Source organism: Sapajus apella, unplaced genomic scaffold (genome assembly GCF_009761245.1).
Source record: "Sapajus apella isolate SASKATOON/1434 unplaced genomic scaffold, GSC_monkey_1.0 scaffold92, whole genome shotgun sequence".
In the NCBI taxonomy this organism is placed as follows: Eukaryota; Metazoa; Chordata; class Mammalia; order Primates; family Cebidae; genus Sapajus; species Sapajus apella.
This window is the reverse complement of record NW_022437032.1, coordinates 8,083,561-8,098,652: the sequence shown is the minus strand read 5'-3', so window position 1 is coordinate 8,098,652 and position 15,092 is coordinate 8,083,561. Positions and strand designations below refer to the sequence as shown.

The window sequence follows — 15,092 nt, the reverse complement described above, 5'->3', positions numbered from 1 at the left end:
TTTCCAAGTGCTTTACCACACTTGTTCCCCTCCCTCTGCCTTTGTTTAAGGATAACATTTTAACTTCTTGTTGTTTACATTCTCTGGTTAGATTTTTTTTGTGGTTTCACTTTGTGGTAAATAGAGTGTTACTGATGAGATGGACATCTTTTTGATATAATAGAAATTTTTTTTTTTATTGCTGATTCAGATAGAAGGTAGACTGTTAACAGTTCATGGTACTATAAGAATTTCTGAATGGAAGGCAGAGTAGGAGGTTAGGAATAGATAACCAAGGTTATTATAAGTAAGAATCTTCGGTATCTTTTTATTTTTTTTAGGTGGAATTTCACTCTTGTTGCCCAGGTAGGAGTGCAATGATGCAGTGTTGGCTCACCGCAACCTCTGCCTCCCAGGTTCAAGGGATTCTCCTGCCATAGCCTCCTGAGTAGCTGAGATTACAGGCATGCGCCACGATGCCGGGCTAATTTTGTATTTTTAGTAGAGACTAGGTTTCTCCATGTTGGTCAGGCTGGTCTTGAACTCCCGACCTCCAGTGATCCACCCTCCTCGGCCTCCCAAAGTGCTGAGATTACAGGAGTGAGCCATGTCGCCCAGCCATCTTTGGTATCTTTTAAGAATGAGTTTAAGAATAAGTTGATATTTTGTTACTTGTGAGGTTGCATCCTTTTTTTACTAAGTGAAATGAGAAGCTTAAAAATTAGAAACAAAATAATGTAAACTCTACAACACTACATAGGTTTTAAAGTATTTGCCAAAGTCAGTGTCAATTGAAGTTTAATGCCATAGTTGAAAAAAAAAAAAAACTACAATTAATAAAACCTCATCATTTATAAGTAGCTACCACTATTTTTGTTCTTATTTGTTGGTTTTATTATCTTTAAGAGGTAAAGATTATTTATCTCTGTTTTCTGTCTCTCTCTCTCTTTTTTTTTTTGGAACGGAGTTTCGCTCTTGTTGCCCAGGCTGGAGTGCAGTGGCGCAATCTCGACTCACCACAACCTCCATCTCCTGGGTTCAAGTGATTCTTCTACCTCAGCCTCCTGAGTAGCTGGGATTACAGGCATGTGCCACAACACCTGCCTAATTTTGTATTTTTAGTAGAGATGGGGTTTCTCCATGTTGGTCAGGCTGGTCTCAAACCCTGGACCTCAGGTGATCTGCCTGCCTTGGCCTCCCAAAGTGCTGGGATTACAGGTATGAGCCACTGTGCCTGCCTGATTTATCTCTGTTTTCTAGATGAAGGAACTGAGGCTAACTATGCCCAAGGCAACTTAGCTAACAAAGGTGGAACTGAATTTAGGTTTACATGAATCTCTATTGTGTTGTACTATTTCTCCAAGACAGCATTTCCTTAGTTTCTGTTGGCTGAGTATAGTTTGTTTACATATGAAAGTAATAGGCCAGGCCTAGTGGCTCACGCCTGTAATCCCAGCACTTTGGGAAGCCCGGGCAGGTGGATCACCTGAGATGAGGAGTTCAAGACCAGCCTGAGCAACATGGTGAAACCTGTCTCTACTAAAAATGCAAAAGATTAGCAAGGCATGGTGGTGCACACCTGTAATCCCAGCTACTCGGGAAGCTAAGGCAGGAGAATCGCCCAATATGGGAGGCAAAGGTTGTACTGAGTTGAGATCCGCCATTGTACTCCAACCTGGGCAAGAGGGAAACTCTCTCTCCAAAAAAAAGAAAAAGATAACAGTGTTACTTTCTTATAGTTACACTATAAGAAACAGTAGTAACAATAGGGGCTGATTCCACTGACAGCTCTTTTGTGGTATGTATATCATATCTCCTTTTCCCCTTTTCTACCCCTTTCCCTTAGTCTTATTTGCAGTGGTGAAAAGCGGAGACGGGAGCAGGAGAGTAAATATATTGAAGAATTGGCTGAGCTGATATCTGCTAATCTTAGTGATATCGACAATTTCAATGTCAAACCAGATAAATGTGCGATTTTAAAGGAAACAGTAAGACAGATACGTCAAATAAAAGAGCAAGGTAATAAAAACACTCATGTCTTTTAGAACAGTGGTGGTCCCCAGCCATTTTGGCACCGGGGACTGGTTTTGTGGAAGACAGTTTTTCCATGGACCTGGTAGTGGGGATGATTTCAGGATGACTCAAGCACATTACATTGATGGTGCACTTTATTTCTATTATTATTACATTGTAACATATAATGAAATAATTATACAATTCACCATAATGAGGAATCAGTGGGAGCCCTGAGCATGTTTTCCTGTACCTAGACAAGTCCATCTCGGGGGTGATGGGAGAAACTGACAGATGGTCAGGCATTAGAGAATCATAAGGAGCATACAACCTAGATTCCTCACATGCGCAGTTCACACTAGGGTCTGCACATCTGTGAGAATCTAATGCTACTTTTGATCTGACAGGAGATGGAACTCAGGTGGTAATGTGAGCGATGGGGAGGGGCAGTTGTAAATACAGATGAAGCTTTGCTCACGTGCCTGCTGCTGACCTCCTTCTGTGTGACCCTGTTCCTAACAGGCCACAGACTGATTTTGGTCTGTGGCCTGGGGGGTTGGGGACCCCTGTTTTAGAAGGGACTTGCTCCTATACTTGCCTTTTTGCTCCTTTGTTTGGGTAGGGACTACAACTGATGGAGGCTAGTAAGTTTGGGAATAGACAGGCGTGTTGACCAGCTGTGCATTTGTTTATTTATTTTGAGATGATGTCTTGCTTTGTAACCCGGGCTGGAGTGTAGTGGTACAATCTTGGCTCACTGCAACCTCTGCCTCCCGGGTTCAAGAAATTCTCCTGCCCCGGCCTCTGGAGTAGTGAGGATTGCAGGCACCTGCCGCCATGCCCAGCTAATTTTTGTACTTTTAGTAGAGACAGTGTTTCACCATATTGGCCAGGCGAAACTCCTGACCTCAGGTGATCCGCCTGCCTCAGCCTCCCAAAGTACTGGGATTATAGGCGTGAGCCACCGTGCCGGGCCTCCAGCTATACCCTTTAGAAATGGTTAACAGACAATTGGGAAACGCCAGTGTTGTTCCACCTTGCCCATCATTTGTTAGTTCCCTTTCAGGAAGCTGTGGATAGTGCATTTAGAAGTGAAACAATTTAAGTGTCTTCTGCCTTCCTGGGTAATTGTGAAGTTTAGTTTTGATGTTATAAAATTGTGGCAGCATTTTCTTATGAGGAAATGTTTTGTATGTATATATGGGCATGTGTGTGTATATCTTTATGTCTATTCCGGGGACTATTTGAAGGTGACTTAGTCTATAATTGATACATGTACAATTTGTTGTACTGCCTTCTGTCTTTTCAGGAAAAACTATTTCCAGTGATGATGATGTTCAGAAAGCTGATGTGTCTTCTACAGGGCAGGGAGTTATTGATAAAGACTCTTTAGGACCACTGTTACTTCAGGCAAGTGTAACGATTTTAACTGTCCAGTAAGCTGTGTTGCCTTTTAGTTTATTATAAAGTTACAAAAATGAAATTTTGGTTAGGAAATGAGAACAAAAAGAAAACATTTCTTTCTTTGAGACAATTCAGTATTCTGAATATGATGGGAAAATGCTCTTATATTTACAATATACATAATTCAGGAAGCCTTGCCCCCCTAGTAAAAATGTAGTTGCAAACTGAGAAACCACACATATATAAAGATAAAAATATAAAGAAGCAGGAAAGAAAGGTAACCTATAATTTCACAGATACTTGGTTACAAGTAGCCTAATATCCATGGGTTTTGCCCTACAAATTTGGGGGCTGGGGGAAGAAATAAAAAATGGTGTTAAGACAATAAAAAATACTTCAGTGTGATGACTTCATTTACATTGTATTAGGTTTTATAAGTAATCTAGAGATGATTTAAAGTGTATTGGGATATATGCATAGGCTGTATGCAAATATACCGTTTTGTATGAGGGACTTGAGCATCCTTGGATTTTGCTGTCTTTGGGAGGTCTTGGAACCAATCTTCCATAGATACTGGGATATGATGACTGTATGTTTTAATTCAGACATTTTTTGGTGATTTTTTGCATGATCATGTTTTTAAAAAAATTTTTGATCATATGGCATGCTACAGTTTTTTATTCTTGAGGAATTGTTAAGACTTAAAAATGGGCATTGTATAAAATTAGTTGGGCGTGGTGGTGTGTGCCTGTAAGGCCAGCTACTTGGGAGGCCGAGGCAGGAGAATCACTTGAACCTGGGAGGTGGAGGTTGCAGTGAGCTGAGATCATTCCATTGCACTCTGGCCCAGGCAAGAATGAAACTTTGTCTCAGGAAAAAAAAAAAGTGCATTGTATTTGTTTAGGGTCTGAAGCCTTTCATAAAGGTAACTTGGCAACTTCTTTTTGTTTCAGGTAGTTTGTTCTAACTACTTTTAGTTGATCAGTTTTGAAATTCCTCTTTATAAATTCTCATTAAGGAATAGTATAGCAATTTCTGTAGCTTGACTTGGCATCAAATGGGAAACTGGGAAGAGCTAAGGATGCTTTTCTCATTTTTAAAAGCTCCTTTGAAGAGATAAATCTTTAAAAATTAGGTTAGGCATTAATTCAGATTTCATGCCGAACACATTTATGTGTACACTCCCCCACCCCCAATTCTTATTAATAAGGCATGTAGAAATGGTGCTAATGTTAGTAGTAATGGTGGCTTATAGTTGTTTGCAATAATTAAGTCAGCAGTAGTTTTCACACATTGTACTTACTCCTATGGCTGCTGTTTGCTGATGCTGCCATAACAAAATACCACAGACTGGGTGGGTTAAACCAGAGAAATTTATTTCTTACAGTTTTGGAGGCTGGAAGTTCAGGATCAAGCTTTTGGCAGGATTGGATTCTCCTTGTCACAGTGTTCTCCCATGGCCTTTTCTCTGCATGCACATACCTGGTGTCTTCCTCTCCTCTTATAGGGTACCAGTCATATTGGATTAGGGTCCCCACCCTTATGACCTCATTTATCTTTATCTCCTTGAAGGTCTTATATCTAAATACAGTTACATTGATGGTTAGAGTTTCAATTTAAGAATTACGGGGAGGGGGATACAATTCAGTCCATAACAGCCTGTATTAATATATGCTATTTTAGGCACTGGATGGTTTCCTGTTTGTGGTAAATCGAGATGGAAACATTGTATTTGTGTCAGAAAATGTCACACAATACCTGCAATATAAGCAAGAGGACCTGGTTAACACAAGTGTTTACAATATCTTACATGAAGAAGACAGAAAGGATTTTCTTAAAAATTTACCAAAATCTACAGGTAGGCTTTTAATGTGTATTTTCTAATAGGTTAATTTTTTTTTTCCTTGATCATTTCTTAGGAAATTGAATGTATTTTTTTAGGAAGTCAGGTGATCAAATGAGCATAGAAAGGCATGTGATTTAATAGCAAAATTTTCAAATATGGAGTCAGTTAATAATTTGGTATACATTTTAAGAGGCATATGTGTGTGTGTGTGTGTGTGTGTGTGTGTGTGTGTAGTTACAAAATATGCAGTAAGATTTCTGTTAAAGTTGAAATGATTCACATGTTTTATATAGTGCCAGCCTGAAGTGTTAGTATAGATACAACTATGGAAAACATGCATAATGAGAAAATGCAGCTTGAATTCTTGATGATGGTCATAGACTGAGTTACCAGCTTTTCAAAATGTCATTTCAATTTGTTTTCCAAAGTTAATGGTGTTTCCTGGACAAATGAGTCCCAGAGACAAAAAAGCCATACATTCAATTGCCGTATGTTGATGAAAACACATGATATTCTGGAAGACATAAACACCAGTCCTGAAATGCGCCAGAGATATGAAACAATGCAGTGCTTTGCCCTGTCTCAGCCTCGAGCTATGATGGAGGAAGGGGAAGGTAAGAGCTATCATATGTTTTTCATGTTCATGAAACAAATAGGGGCCATACTTGTAGTTTTGTAACTTAAACGTTGTTACAACTCTTCTTACCGAATTCTGTGTCCTTGCTTGCCAATTGAACATACATATCCAAAAGTTAAGTATAATCCTTACCAGGCTGATTTTTTTATTGTAGATTTGCAATCTTGTATGATCTGTGTGGCACGCCGCATTACTACAGGAGAAAGAGTATATCCATCAAACCCTGAGAGTTTTATTACCAGACATGATCTTTCAGGTAAAATCGTGTGTGTGTGTGTGTGTGTGTGTGTGTGTGTGTGTGTGTGTGTACATTTTTATTTTGGAAATTTTTGTAAATGTTAACTATTTTTAATCTGTGCTATCATAGAAATGTTTATCTCTTGTAGTGAGTGCTTTACGTGTATCATTTTTCATGTTTCTTATTCAACCCTAAAAGAATTTCACTAATACTCTTGGCATTTGAGCTGGGTATGTTTGGCACCTTAAATCCCCAAAATAAGTTTTAACAAGTTTAAGGATACCTGGTTTTCTCTCCAAATGAGATTTTGTTTCAGGATTCAGTATTTCTTTAGCTTCAAGCCCATTTATCATAAAGAGACGTAAAAAAAGCACAGGTAATTTAATAAGAATTATTGAGAGGTTTTTTTCTTGTTTGTTTTTGTTTTGTTTTGAGATTGAGTCTTGCTCTCTTGCCCAGGCTGGAGTGCAGGTGTGCCGTGTTGCAATCTTGGCTCACTGCAACCTCCACCTCTTGGATTCAAGTGATTTTCCTGCCTCAGCCTCCCTAGCAGGGATTACAGGCATGTGCTATGCCTGGCTAATTTTTTGTATTTTTAGTATAGGCGGGGTTTCACCATGTAGGCCAGGCTGGTCTTGAACTCCTGACCTCAAGTGATCCACCTATGTTGGCCTCCCAAAGTGCTGGGCTTACAGTCGTGAGCCATTGTGCCTGGCTGGGAGTAATTCTTGACATCAACCTGAGTTTCAGTCTTGGTCTGCTACTTTTTAATCATAGAAATAAAAAATTAAAGACATCGTGGTTGATAAGATGCATTAATGAAGTTAAACACTGTGGCAATGTTATTTTTATTTACCTTCAGGGTTACTCTTATGGTCACCTAACTGTAAATGGGGATGCCAAGGGTTTGTCATATATGCCCCATCTCAGAGATAAAGAAACAGAGGCTTGGTGACAGAGATTGGGTTACTGTCCAAAATCATGGCTAATAAAATTTATAGCTAAGCCAGTTTGACTTAGCCTGTATTCTTTGCTTTGTGTAACACTAATTTTACAATATGAACCTTTAACAAGTGAAATAAAATGGAGGTTTATATAAACATAAAACATAGCTGTAGCTATTACATATACATGTATATGTTTGTAATATGTATGTCTAATATACATAATACAGAATATTTTTAAAGAAATATTGCTATTTTTGCAGTCATTGAACCATTTTGTGCCACCCTCAGTGACCTGTCTTCAGGCTTTTTGAGATTAATTTTCACAGAATAAAAAAAGTAGCAAAGAATTGTTTTGACAATTCAGTGTATAGTCTGTGTATGCTGATGGATATTTATATTTGAACATTTTCTCCATTTGCTCACCTTCAGATAAGCAATAGTGGTAGCAATTTTTATATATTATTTTATCCTTTTAGAGGGGGTCTTTCTCTGCACTTCTTATGGTTTGGCAGTGTTAATTTTCTCCTTGAATAGCCGTGTTACATTTGTTACTGAAAATACTAAATAAAGTATGTTGAAGCAGTTTAGCAAGCAGCGTCTTTGAAAATTATCTCATATATATATATATATATATATATATATATATATATATGCATGCAATACATGTTTATTACAAAATTTGAAAATTACCAACCATGTTAGAAAACAGGACATGATAAAGAAAAAAATGACCAAGCAAGAAAAATCAAATGCTTTGTGTGATTAATATCATTTAAAACTGAGATCTTACTTACCATAGTTATAGTTAATGCCTTCCAGTGGGTAACTCTTGTTTTATAGGAGGCTTATTGCACTCAACACGATACTTTTTTTGACCTCTGGAGATATTTTATTCTTTTTCCTTGATGTGTTTCATTTAATAAACTTTTTATGAACATCTATTTTGTATTTGTCATGTGGCCCAGGGCTGAACTCAGGGGAGGTGGTTGAGGACAAATCTGCTCTATTTTGGGCACGAATGCACAGGTATTTACTCTTTCCTGGAATGCGTTTGTCCCTTTTCCCTAGCCTCCTTCCGCCATTAATAAGACTTTTGGTCACCCTTAAAATTCTGAATTTTAAACAGATTATTGGACTGGTGGTTTATCTTCATCAGCTTATTCAATACTAGTGCCTTTCAAATCTTCAGCAGTTTTTCCAGAATTACCTTTCACTGTGAAGCCCCATGAATTTTCCCAAACCAAACTTGGTTTTCTTCAGTATTTTTACTTTTTCTAAAGAATATGTCATAGAAAGGATAAATAAGTGGACAAGCGTTTCTATGTCTTTCCTAATTTCTCTAGAATCAGTTTATTGCCCACTTCTTTCAACCTATTTGTCCCTTTTGGGTCATAACTTCCATTATCATCAGATTTGGCATATCTGTTGGTGCTGAGCATAAGAGATTGCCCAGAGCTGATTATTGCATTTCTTAGTAAAATCTACACAAAACAGACAAAACAGATAACTATTAGCAATCTTGACATCAGCAGGAGCTTCATAGTCTGCCACGTTTAACCATGGGGCATATTTTGTCACTGAAAAGATTACTGAGGATGTCCAGGTCAAAAACTATGTGACCAGCTTCCGTGGCTTGGATCGTTCTGTGTTCAAAGACATAGAAAAGGCTTGGAAGCTGATCCAAGACCAGCCATGGAAGCTGGTCACATAGTTTTTGACCTGGACATCCTCAGTAATTAGTCTGAATTTTCCAAGGGGCAGTTTGATCATTCTGCAGATTAGCAAGATTCATTTCAAAAACACAGCTCTTTAGGCCGTAAGATGCAGTTTTAGTTCCTTGAGCCCTTTTGACTAGTTTGTTACCCGTTAAACATAGCTAGTGCTTTCACATCATACCAATCTTTTTTAGAAAATGGATCAGCCGCTTTCTTCTTTGTTCCCCTTCTGCCACTTTTGTAAGGCACTTGTTTTTGCCAACCACCCTAGTGTTGCTTAGAGTGAAAAGGCCTAGACATTTTTTAAGGACCATCTGTTGTCATGAAACCTCCTGTAATTTCATAGTATTTTTAAGTATGTATTTGTGTCTCCACTGTATTTGATATTAAGCAAAAGTTGTCAGAAGCCTCCAGCATTTAGGAAATGAGTATTTGGTTAACCCTCCAAATTTAGGTATTGTTTTCATCGTCTCTCAGATGCAAACAGTTGTCCCTGTTAGCTCTTTAAGCAGGTGTTTTCTCTTGCTTCATAGTTGTAGAGATAGAATCTCTTTGAACAAACAGTTTTCCTCATAGGTGTTACAGTGCAGTGGCACAATCGCTGCTCACTGCAACTTCCTCCAAGATTCAAGTGATTCTCTTGCCTCAGCCTTTCGAGTAGCTGGGATTACAGGCATGCGCCACCAACCATGCCCAGCTAATTTTTGTATTTTTTAGTAGAGACAGGGTTTCACCATGTTGGCTAGGTTGGTCTTGATCTCTTGAGCTTGTGATCTGCCTTCCTTGGCCTTCCAAAGTGCTGGGATTACAGGTGTGATCCACCACACCCAGCCAGTAATTTTTTATAGAGTTTAATCACCAGGCTCTCTTTTCTCTGTCACCCCTCATTCCTGAAGGTTAGTAGGTAGAACTACTAACAAAGTTTTAATCCTTTTATTACTTGGTCTTTCTGATTACCAGCTCCATCCTGAGGTGATCTAGAGGCCCCACCCTAAGTCACCTCACTGGTACAAATTGAGGTTTGTTCCAGAGGGTGTCTTTATGAATAACCTGAAGATACTTTTATTACTCAGGAAATTCTGAGGATTTTATATAGGAGCTCTGTGCTAGAAATCTGGACAAAGACCAAATTTATTATTATGCTCCATAGCAGAACATGTTGGGAGAATCCTGTGGTACTATGTCCTTCAGGAGAAAAGCTCTAAGTATAGTAGAAATTTGGATCAGAGAAGGTGGAGCAAAGATTTAATATTTTTTATTTTATTTTCTAGTGCTAAGCCATGTGTAGGCAGCCAGTAAATACTTGTGGGCTGGATATAAATCTTTTTTCCTTTTTCTGTTTAATAGGAAAGGTTGTCAATATAGATACAAATTCACTGAGATCCTCCATGAGGCCTGGCTTTGAAGATATAATCCGCAGGTGTATTCAGAGATTTTTTAGCCTAAATGATGGGCAGTCATGGTCCCAGAAACGTCACTATCAAGAAGGTAAAGAATTTTGGAGTTGATTCTTTTTGTCTTTTTATTTTATTTTATTCTTTAGAGACGGGGCCTTGCCATGTTGCCCAGGCTGGACTCGAACTCCTGGGTTTAAGTGATCCTTCTGCCTCAGCTTCTGAGTAGCTGGGGCTGCAGGTGCATGCCACCATACCTGGTTTTGGAGTTTATTCTTGATCTTTTTTGTCATTGTGTTTGGTATACACATGAGTGTAGTTGCTGTTTTGTCAGTGTGGGATAGGAAAATGATTCCCGAGTGTTATTTTACCCTGTTCATAATTTTGGTGCAGATCCAGTCTTTCCTTGGATTTTTAGAAATATTGTACTTGGAGCTGGGCGCGGTGGCTCACGCCTGTAATCCCAGCACTTTGGGAGGCCGAGGTGGGTGGATCATGAGGTCAAGAGATCGAGACCATCCTGGTCAACGTGGTGAAACCCTGTGGGTGCATGTCTGTAATCCCAGCTACTCGGGAGGCTGAACCCAGGAGGCGGAGGCTGCGGTGAGCTGAGATCGTGCAGTTGCATTCCAGCCTGGGTAACAAGAGCGAAACTCCGTCTCAAAAAAAAAAAAAAAAAAAAAAAAAAAAAGGTTGTACTTGAAGTATATTTCCTAACACCTCCTATATATATTTGTTTTGCTGACTGTAGTTACTAGTGATGGGATCTTTTCCCCAACAGCTTACCTTAATGGCCATGCAGAAACCCCAGTATATCGATTCTCATTGGCTGATGGAACTATAGTGACTGCACAGACAAAAAGCAAACTCTTCCGAAATCCCGTAACAAATGATCGACATGGCTTTGTCTCAACCCACTTTCTTCAGAGGTAAATGATAGATTCCTGTGTATTCTAATACTGAATGCAGCAGTGTTCTCAAAATGCTTTATTTTAAAATAAAAAAGAAGGACAAAATAATGAGACAAAACGCAGAAAGGTTACTGGGTTTGATGAAACGAGTTTAGATTCCTGGATTATGATATGTTTAAGGTTGTATTTTTATGTGAAAGTGATTATTTATTAAATACTTTACCGGAAAGCTAGAGGATGGGAAGCCTAATGTAGATGGATAAAAGAGCATATAAAATATGATTACATGTCTTACCGTTCATTTCTGATGATGCCTATTGCTTTGGGGACTGAATTTAAAATTTGAGGGTACACGTTAAAGGTAGTTGCTGTTGGTGTTGGTAGTGGCAAATAAGAAACTCATGAAGGGGAGGCTATTTACCCATTAATTATCTTGAGTAATTTGCAGGTACCTCCAGGTGAAGCCCTAGATATATGGCAACTCTAATAAAGTCCACCTGATACTCCAGTTAACCAAACTGTTGGTCTTTCATAATGCTACAGTGGTCTTACTCATACAGATTCTGTGGCTTACTGAAAAATATGTTATTAGGTAAATAATTGATCAATATGTAGATTGGAATTGTCACTAGGTATTGGAATACTGCCTAAAAAGTTAAGTTCCAGGGTAGTTAATTCATCCCTTTTTTTCTCTTCTTCTTCTTCTTCTTTTTTTTTTTTTTTTTTTTTTAATAGAGACAGGGTCTTGATCTGTCACCCAGGCTGGAATGCAGTGGTGCCATCCCAGCTCACTGCAGCCTCGAATTCCTGGGCTCAGGCAATCCTTCACCGCAGCCTCCTGAGTGGCTAGGACTACAGATGTACATCACCATGCCTGGCTAAGTTTTAAATTTTTAGCAAGATAGGATCTTGCTGTGTTGCCCAGGCTGCTCTCTAACTCCTGAGCTCAAGTGATCCTCCTGTGTTGACTTCCCAAAGTGCTGGGAATATAGGTGTGAGCCACTGTGGCTGGCCGTTTTTTAAAAATTTTATTTTATTTTAAATCTGATTCAAGGCTTTCAGGCATGCTTATGATTTTTTAGTAAATATTTGATGTTTGTTTTGCAGAGAACAGAATGGATATAGACCAAACCCAAATCCTGTTGGACAAGGGATTAGACCACCTATGGCTGGATGCAACAGTTCGGTAGGCGGCATGAGTATGTCGCCAAACCAAGGCTTACAGATGCCAAGCAGCAGGGCCTATGGCTTGGCAGACCCTAGCACCACAGGGCAGATGAGTGGAGCTAGGTACGGGGGTTCCAGTAACATAGCTTCAATGACCTCTGGGCCAGGCATGCAATCACCATCTTCCTACCAGAACAACAACTATGGGCTCAACATGAGTAGCCCCCCACATGGGAGTCCTGGTCTTGCCCCCAACCAGCAGAATATCATGATTTCTCCTCGTAATCGTGGGAGTCCAAAGATGGCCTCACATCAGTTTTCTCCTGTTGCAGGTATTTGTGTTGACATTTCCTTTTAGTTTTTTTCTTTTTAAGTAATTCTTCTTTCCATCCTACTGTAATTCTTATAAAGATTAAGAATATAAAGAAATAAACTTCTTCAAAGTTTCTATGCTAAAACAGATGAATAGAAACTTTGAAGAATTAAGTTGTATTTTGTTACAGTGTCTGGTAGTCTAATTCTTTTCCTAAATTTTTTCCAATTCAGGTGTGCATTCTCCCATGGGATCTTCTGGCAGTACTGGGAGCCACAGCTTTTCCAGCAGCTCTCTCAGTGCCCTGCAAGCCATCAGTGAGGGTGTGGGGACTTCACTTTTATCTACTCTGTCATCACCAGGCCCCAAATTGGATAACTCTCCCAATATGAATATAACCCAGCCAAGTAAAGTAAGCAGTCAGGATTCCAAGAGTCCCCTGGGCTTTTATTGTGACCAAAATCCAGTGGAGAGTTCAATGTGTCAGTCAAATAGCAGAGATCACCTCAGTGACAAAGAAAGTAAGGAGAGTAGTATTGAGGGGTCAGAGAATCAAAGGGGTCCTTTGGAAAGCAAAGGTCATAAAAAGTTACTGCAGTTACTTACCTGTTCATCTGATGACCGGGGTCATTCCTCTTTGACCAACTCCCCCCTAGATTCAAGTTGTAAAGAATCTTCTGTTAGTGTTACCAGCCCCTCTGGCGTCTCCTCCTCAACATCTGGAGGAGTATCCTCCACATCCAGTATGCATGGGTCACTGTTACAAGAGAAGCACCGGATTTTACACAAGTTGCTGCAGAATGGGAATTCACCAGCTGAAGTAGCCAAGATTACTGCAGAAGCCACTGGGAAAGACACCAGCAGTATAACTTCTTGTGGGGATGGAAATGTCGTCAAGCAGGAGCAACTGAGTCCTAAGAAGAAGGAGAATAATGCACTTCTTAGATACCTGCTGGACAGGGATGATCCTAGTGATGCACTCTCTAAAGAACTACAGCCCCAAGTGGAAGGAGTGGATAATAAAATGAGTCAGTGTACCAGCTCTACCATTCCTAGCTCAAGTCAAGAGAAAGACCCTAAAATTAAGACAGAAACCAGTGAAGAGGTAATTTGTTTTCTATATATTTCAGCTTAGTCATTATATTTCATCTTTTTTCTGTATTAGAAAGATAATGTGTGATATACAAATTCTTCCATTTTAGGTTTATTTAAAGGAAGTCAAATCTTTAGCTTTCATTTCTTTATAATTATTATGGGCACGAGTAAAATGTATTATGATTTAATTTGGAAATAACAGATGTGTATGTTTTAGAATGTGACTATAACTCTGTAGTAGCCAATTTGAAATTTTTTATGGAGGTGTTTATTGCTGGAATTGGGTACACTGGCTCATTAAGAGAATGGTAGAAGTAATCACGAAAAAAAAAACTTGTATTAAGCAGCATAATTTCGATTTTAAGGTAAGATCAAATTTCATGTACAAGGTGACATTCTGTATAAGCACTTTGCAAACTTCTAGGAGATACTTAATATGCATCTGAACAAATGAAAGTCTTAAAGTTAGAATTGGGCTTAACCTAGTATTAGCCACATTTATTGACCAAAGCCCTTTTAGAGCATGCCTATGAATATCTCAGCTTGCCCCTTTTATTAATTAACACACTTGTTTCCAGAAGGTATTTGTAGACGCAGATATCTGTTAGCTAATTATCAAGGCACTGCTAGTGACTAATATTACCTGTAAAATATTCTACAGTTTGAGAATTAAATGTCTTGTGTAAATTTTAAAAATGCTCCATGGAAAGGACTAAATCTAGCAATTTAATCTCAGTAGTTTATTTGTGCTTTTAAGGAGGAAGATTAGAGATGGGGGTCATCATAAACTGGCCTTTAAATTGGGCATTATCTTTGTAGGTAATTTTTGTATTTTACTTCTATTCATATGTGGTTTTTTTCTTATGGGTATGTTTATACCTGTGTGTCTAGTAATGTACACAGGTTAATTTTTAAAACTTTAATTTTCAGGGATCTGGAGACTTGGATAATCTAGATGCTATTCTTGGTGATCTGACTAGTTCTGACTTTTATAATAATTCTGTATCCACAAATGGTAGTCATCTGGGGACCAAGCAACAGATATTTCAAGGAACGAATTCTCTGGGTAAGAAAGAACTAGGTTTAGTTTTTGCTGCCTTTGAAACTTTTCTGCATACTTGTAAACACTCTTACACTGAGACCAGGATATAAATAGCATTAGTAACTTCAGAACATATATTCTGCCTCTGTTTTCTATACTAATTTATATCGTATGTGCTTTAGAAAGCTTTTTGGACATTTTCCTGGTTGTTTTTTTTTTTTTTTTAGACAAAGTCTTTCTCTGTCACCCAAGCTGGAGTGCAGTGGCATGATCACAGCTCACTCCTCCCGGGTTTAAGGGATTCTTTTGTGTCAGCCTCCCGAGTGGCTGGGACTATAGATGCACACCACCACACCTGGCTAATTTTTGTATTTTTAGTAGAGATGGGTTT

The 15,092-nt window shown here is 38.8% G+C and overlaps 1 protein-coding gene across 8 annotated transcripts in view; it reads left to right on the top strand.

Annotated features, from left to right (window-relative positions):
• The window catches only part of NCOA3 (nuclear receptor coactivator 3), a 158,095-nt gene that overhangs the window by 123,853 nt on the left and 19,150 nt on the right, over positions 1-15,092 (top strand). For all 8 annotated transcript variants that reach the window (XM_032256059.1, XM_032256057.1, XM_032256055.1 and 5 more), the window contains 10 exons: positions 1,826-1,998; positions 3,302-3,402; positions 5,080-5,254; positions 5,671-5,856; positions 6,034-6,135; positions 10,127-10,267; positions 10,955-11,102; positions 12,192-12,583; positions 12,798-13,669; positions 14,590-14,725. In XM_032256059.1, the coding sequence (XP_032111950.1) occupies positions 1,826-1,998; positions 3,302-3,402; positions 5,080-5,254; positions 5,671-5,856; positions 6,034-6,135; positions 10,127-10,267; positions 10,955-11,102; positions 12,192-12,583; positions 12,798-13,669; positions 14,590-14,725 (2,426 nt within the window). The remainder of the gene's footprint in view (positions 1-1,825; positions 1,999-3,301; positions 3,403-5,079; positions 5,255-5,670; positions 5,857-6,033; positions 6,136-10,126; positions 10,268-10,954; positions 11,103-12,191; positions 12,584-12,797; positions 13,670-14,589; positions 14,726-15,092) is intronic.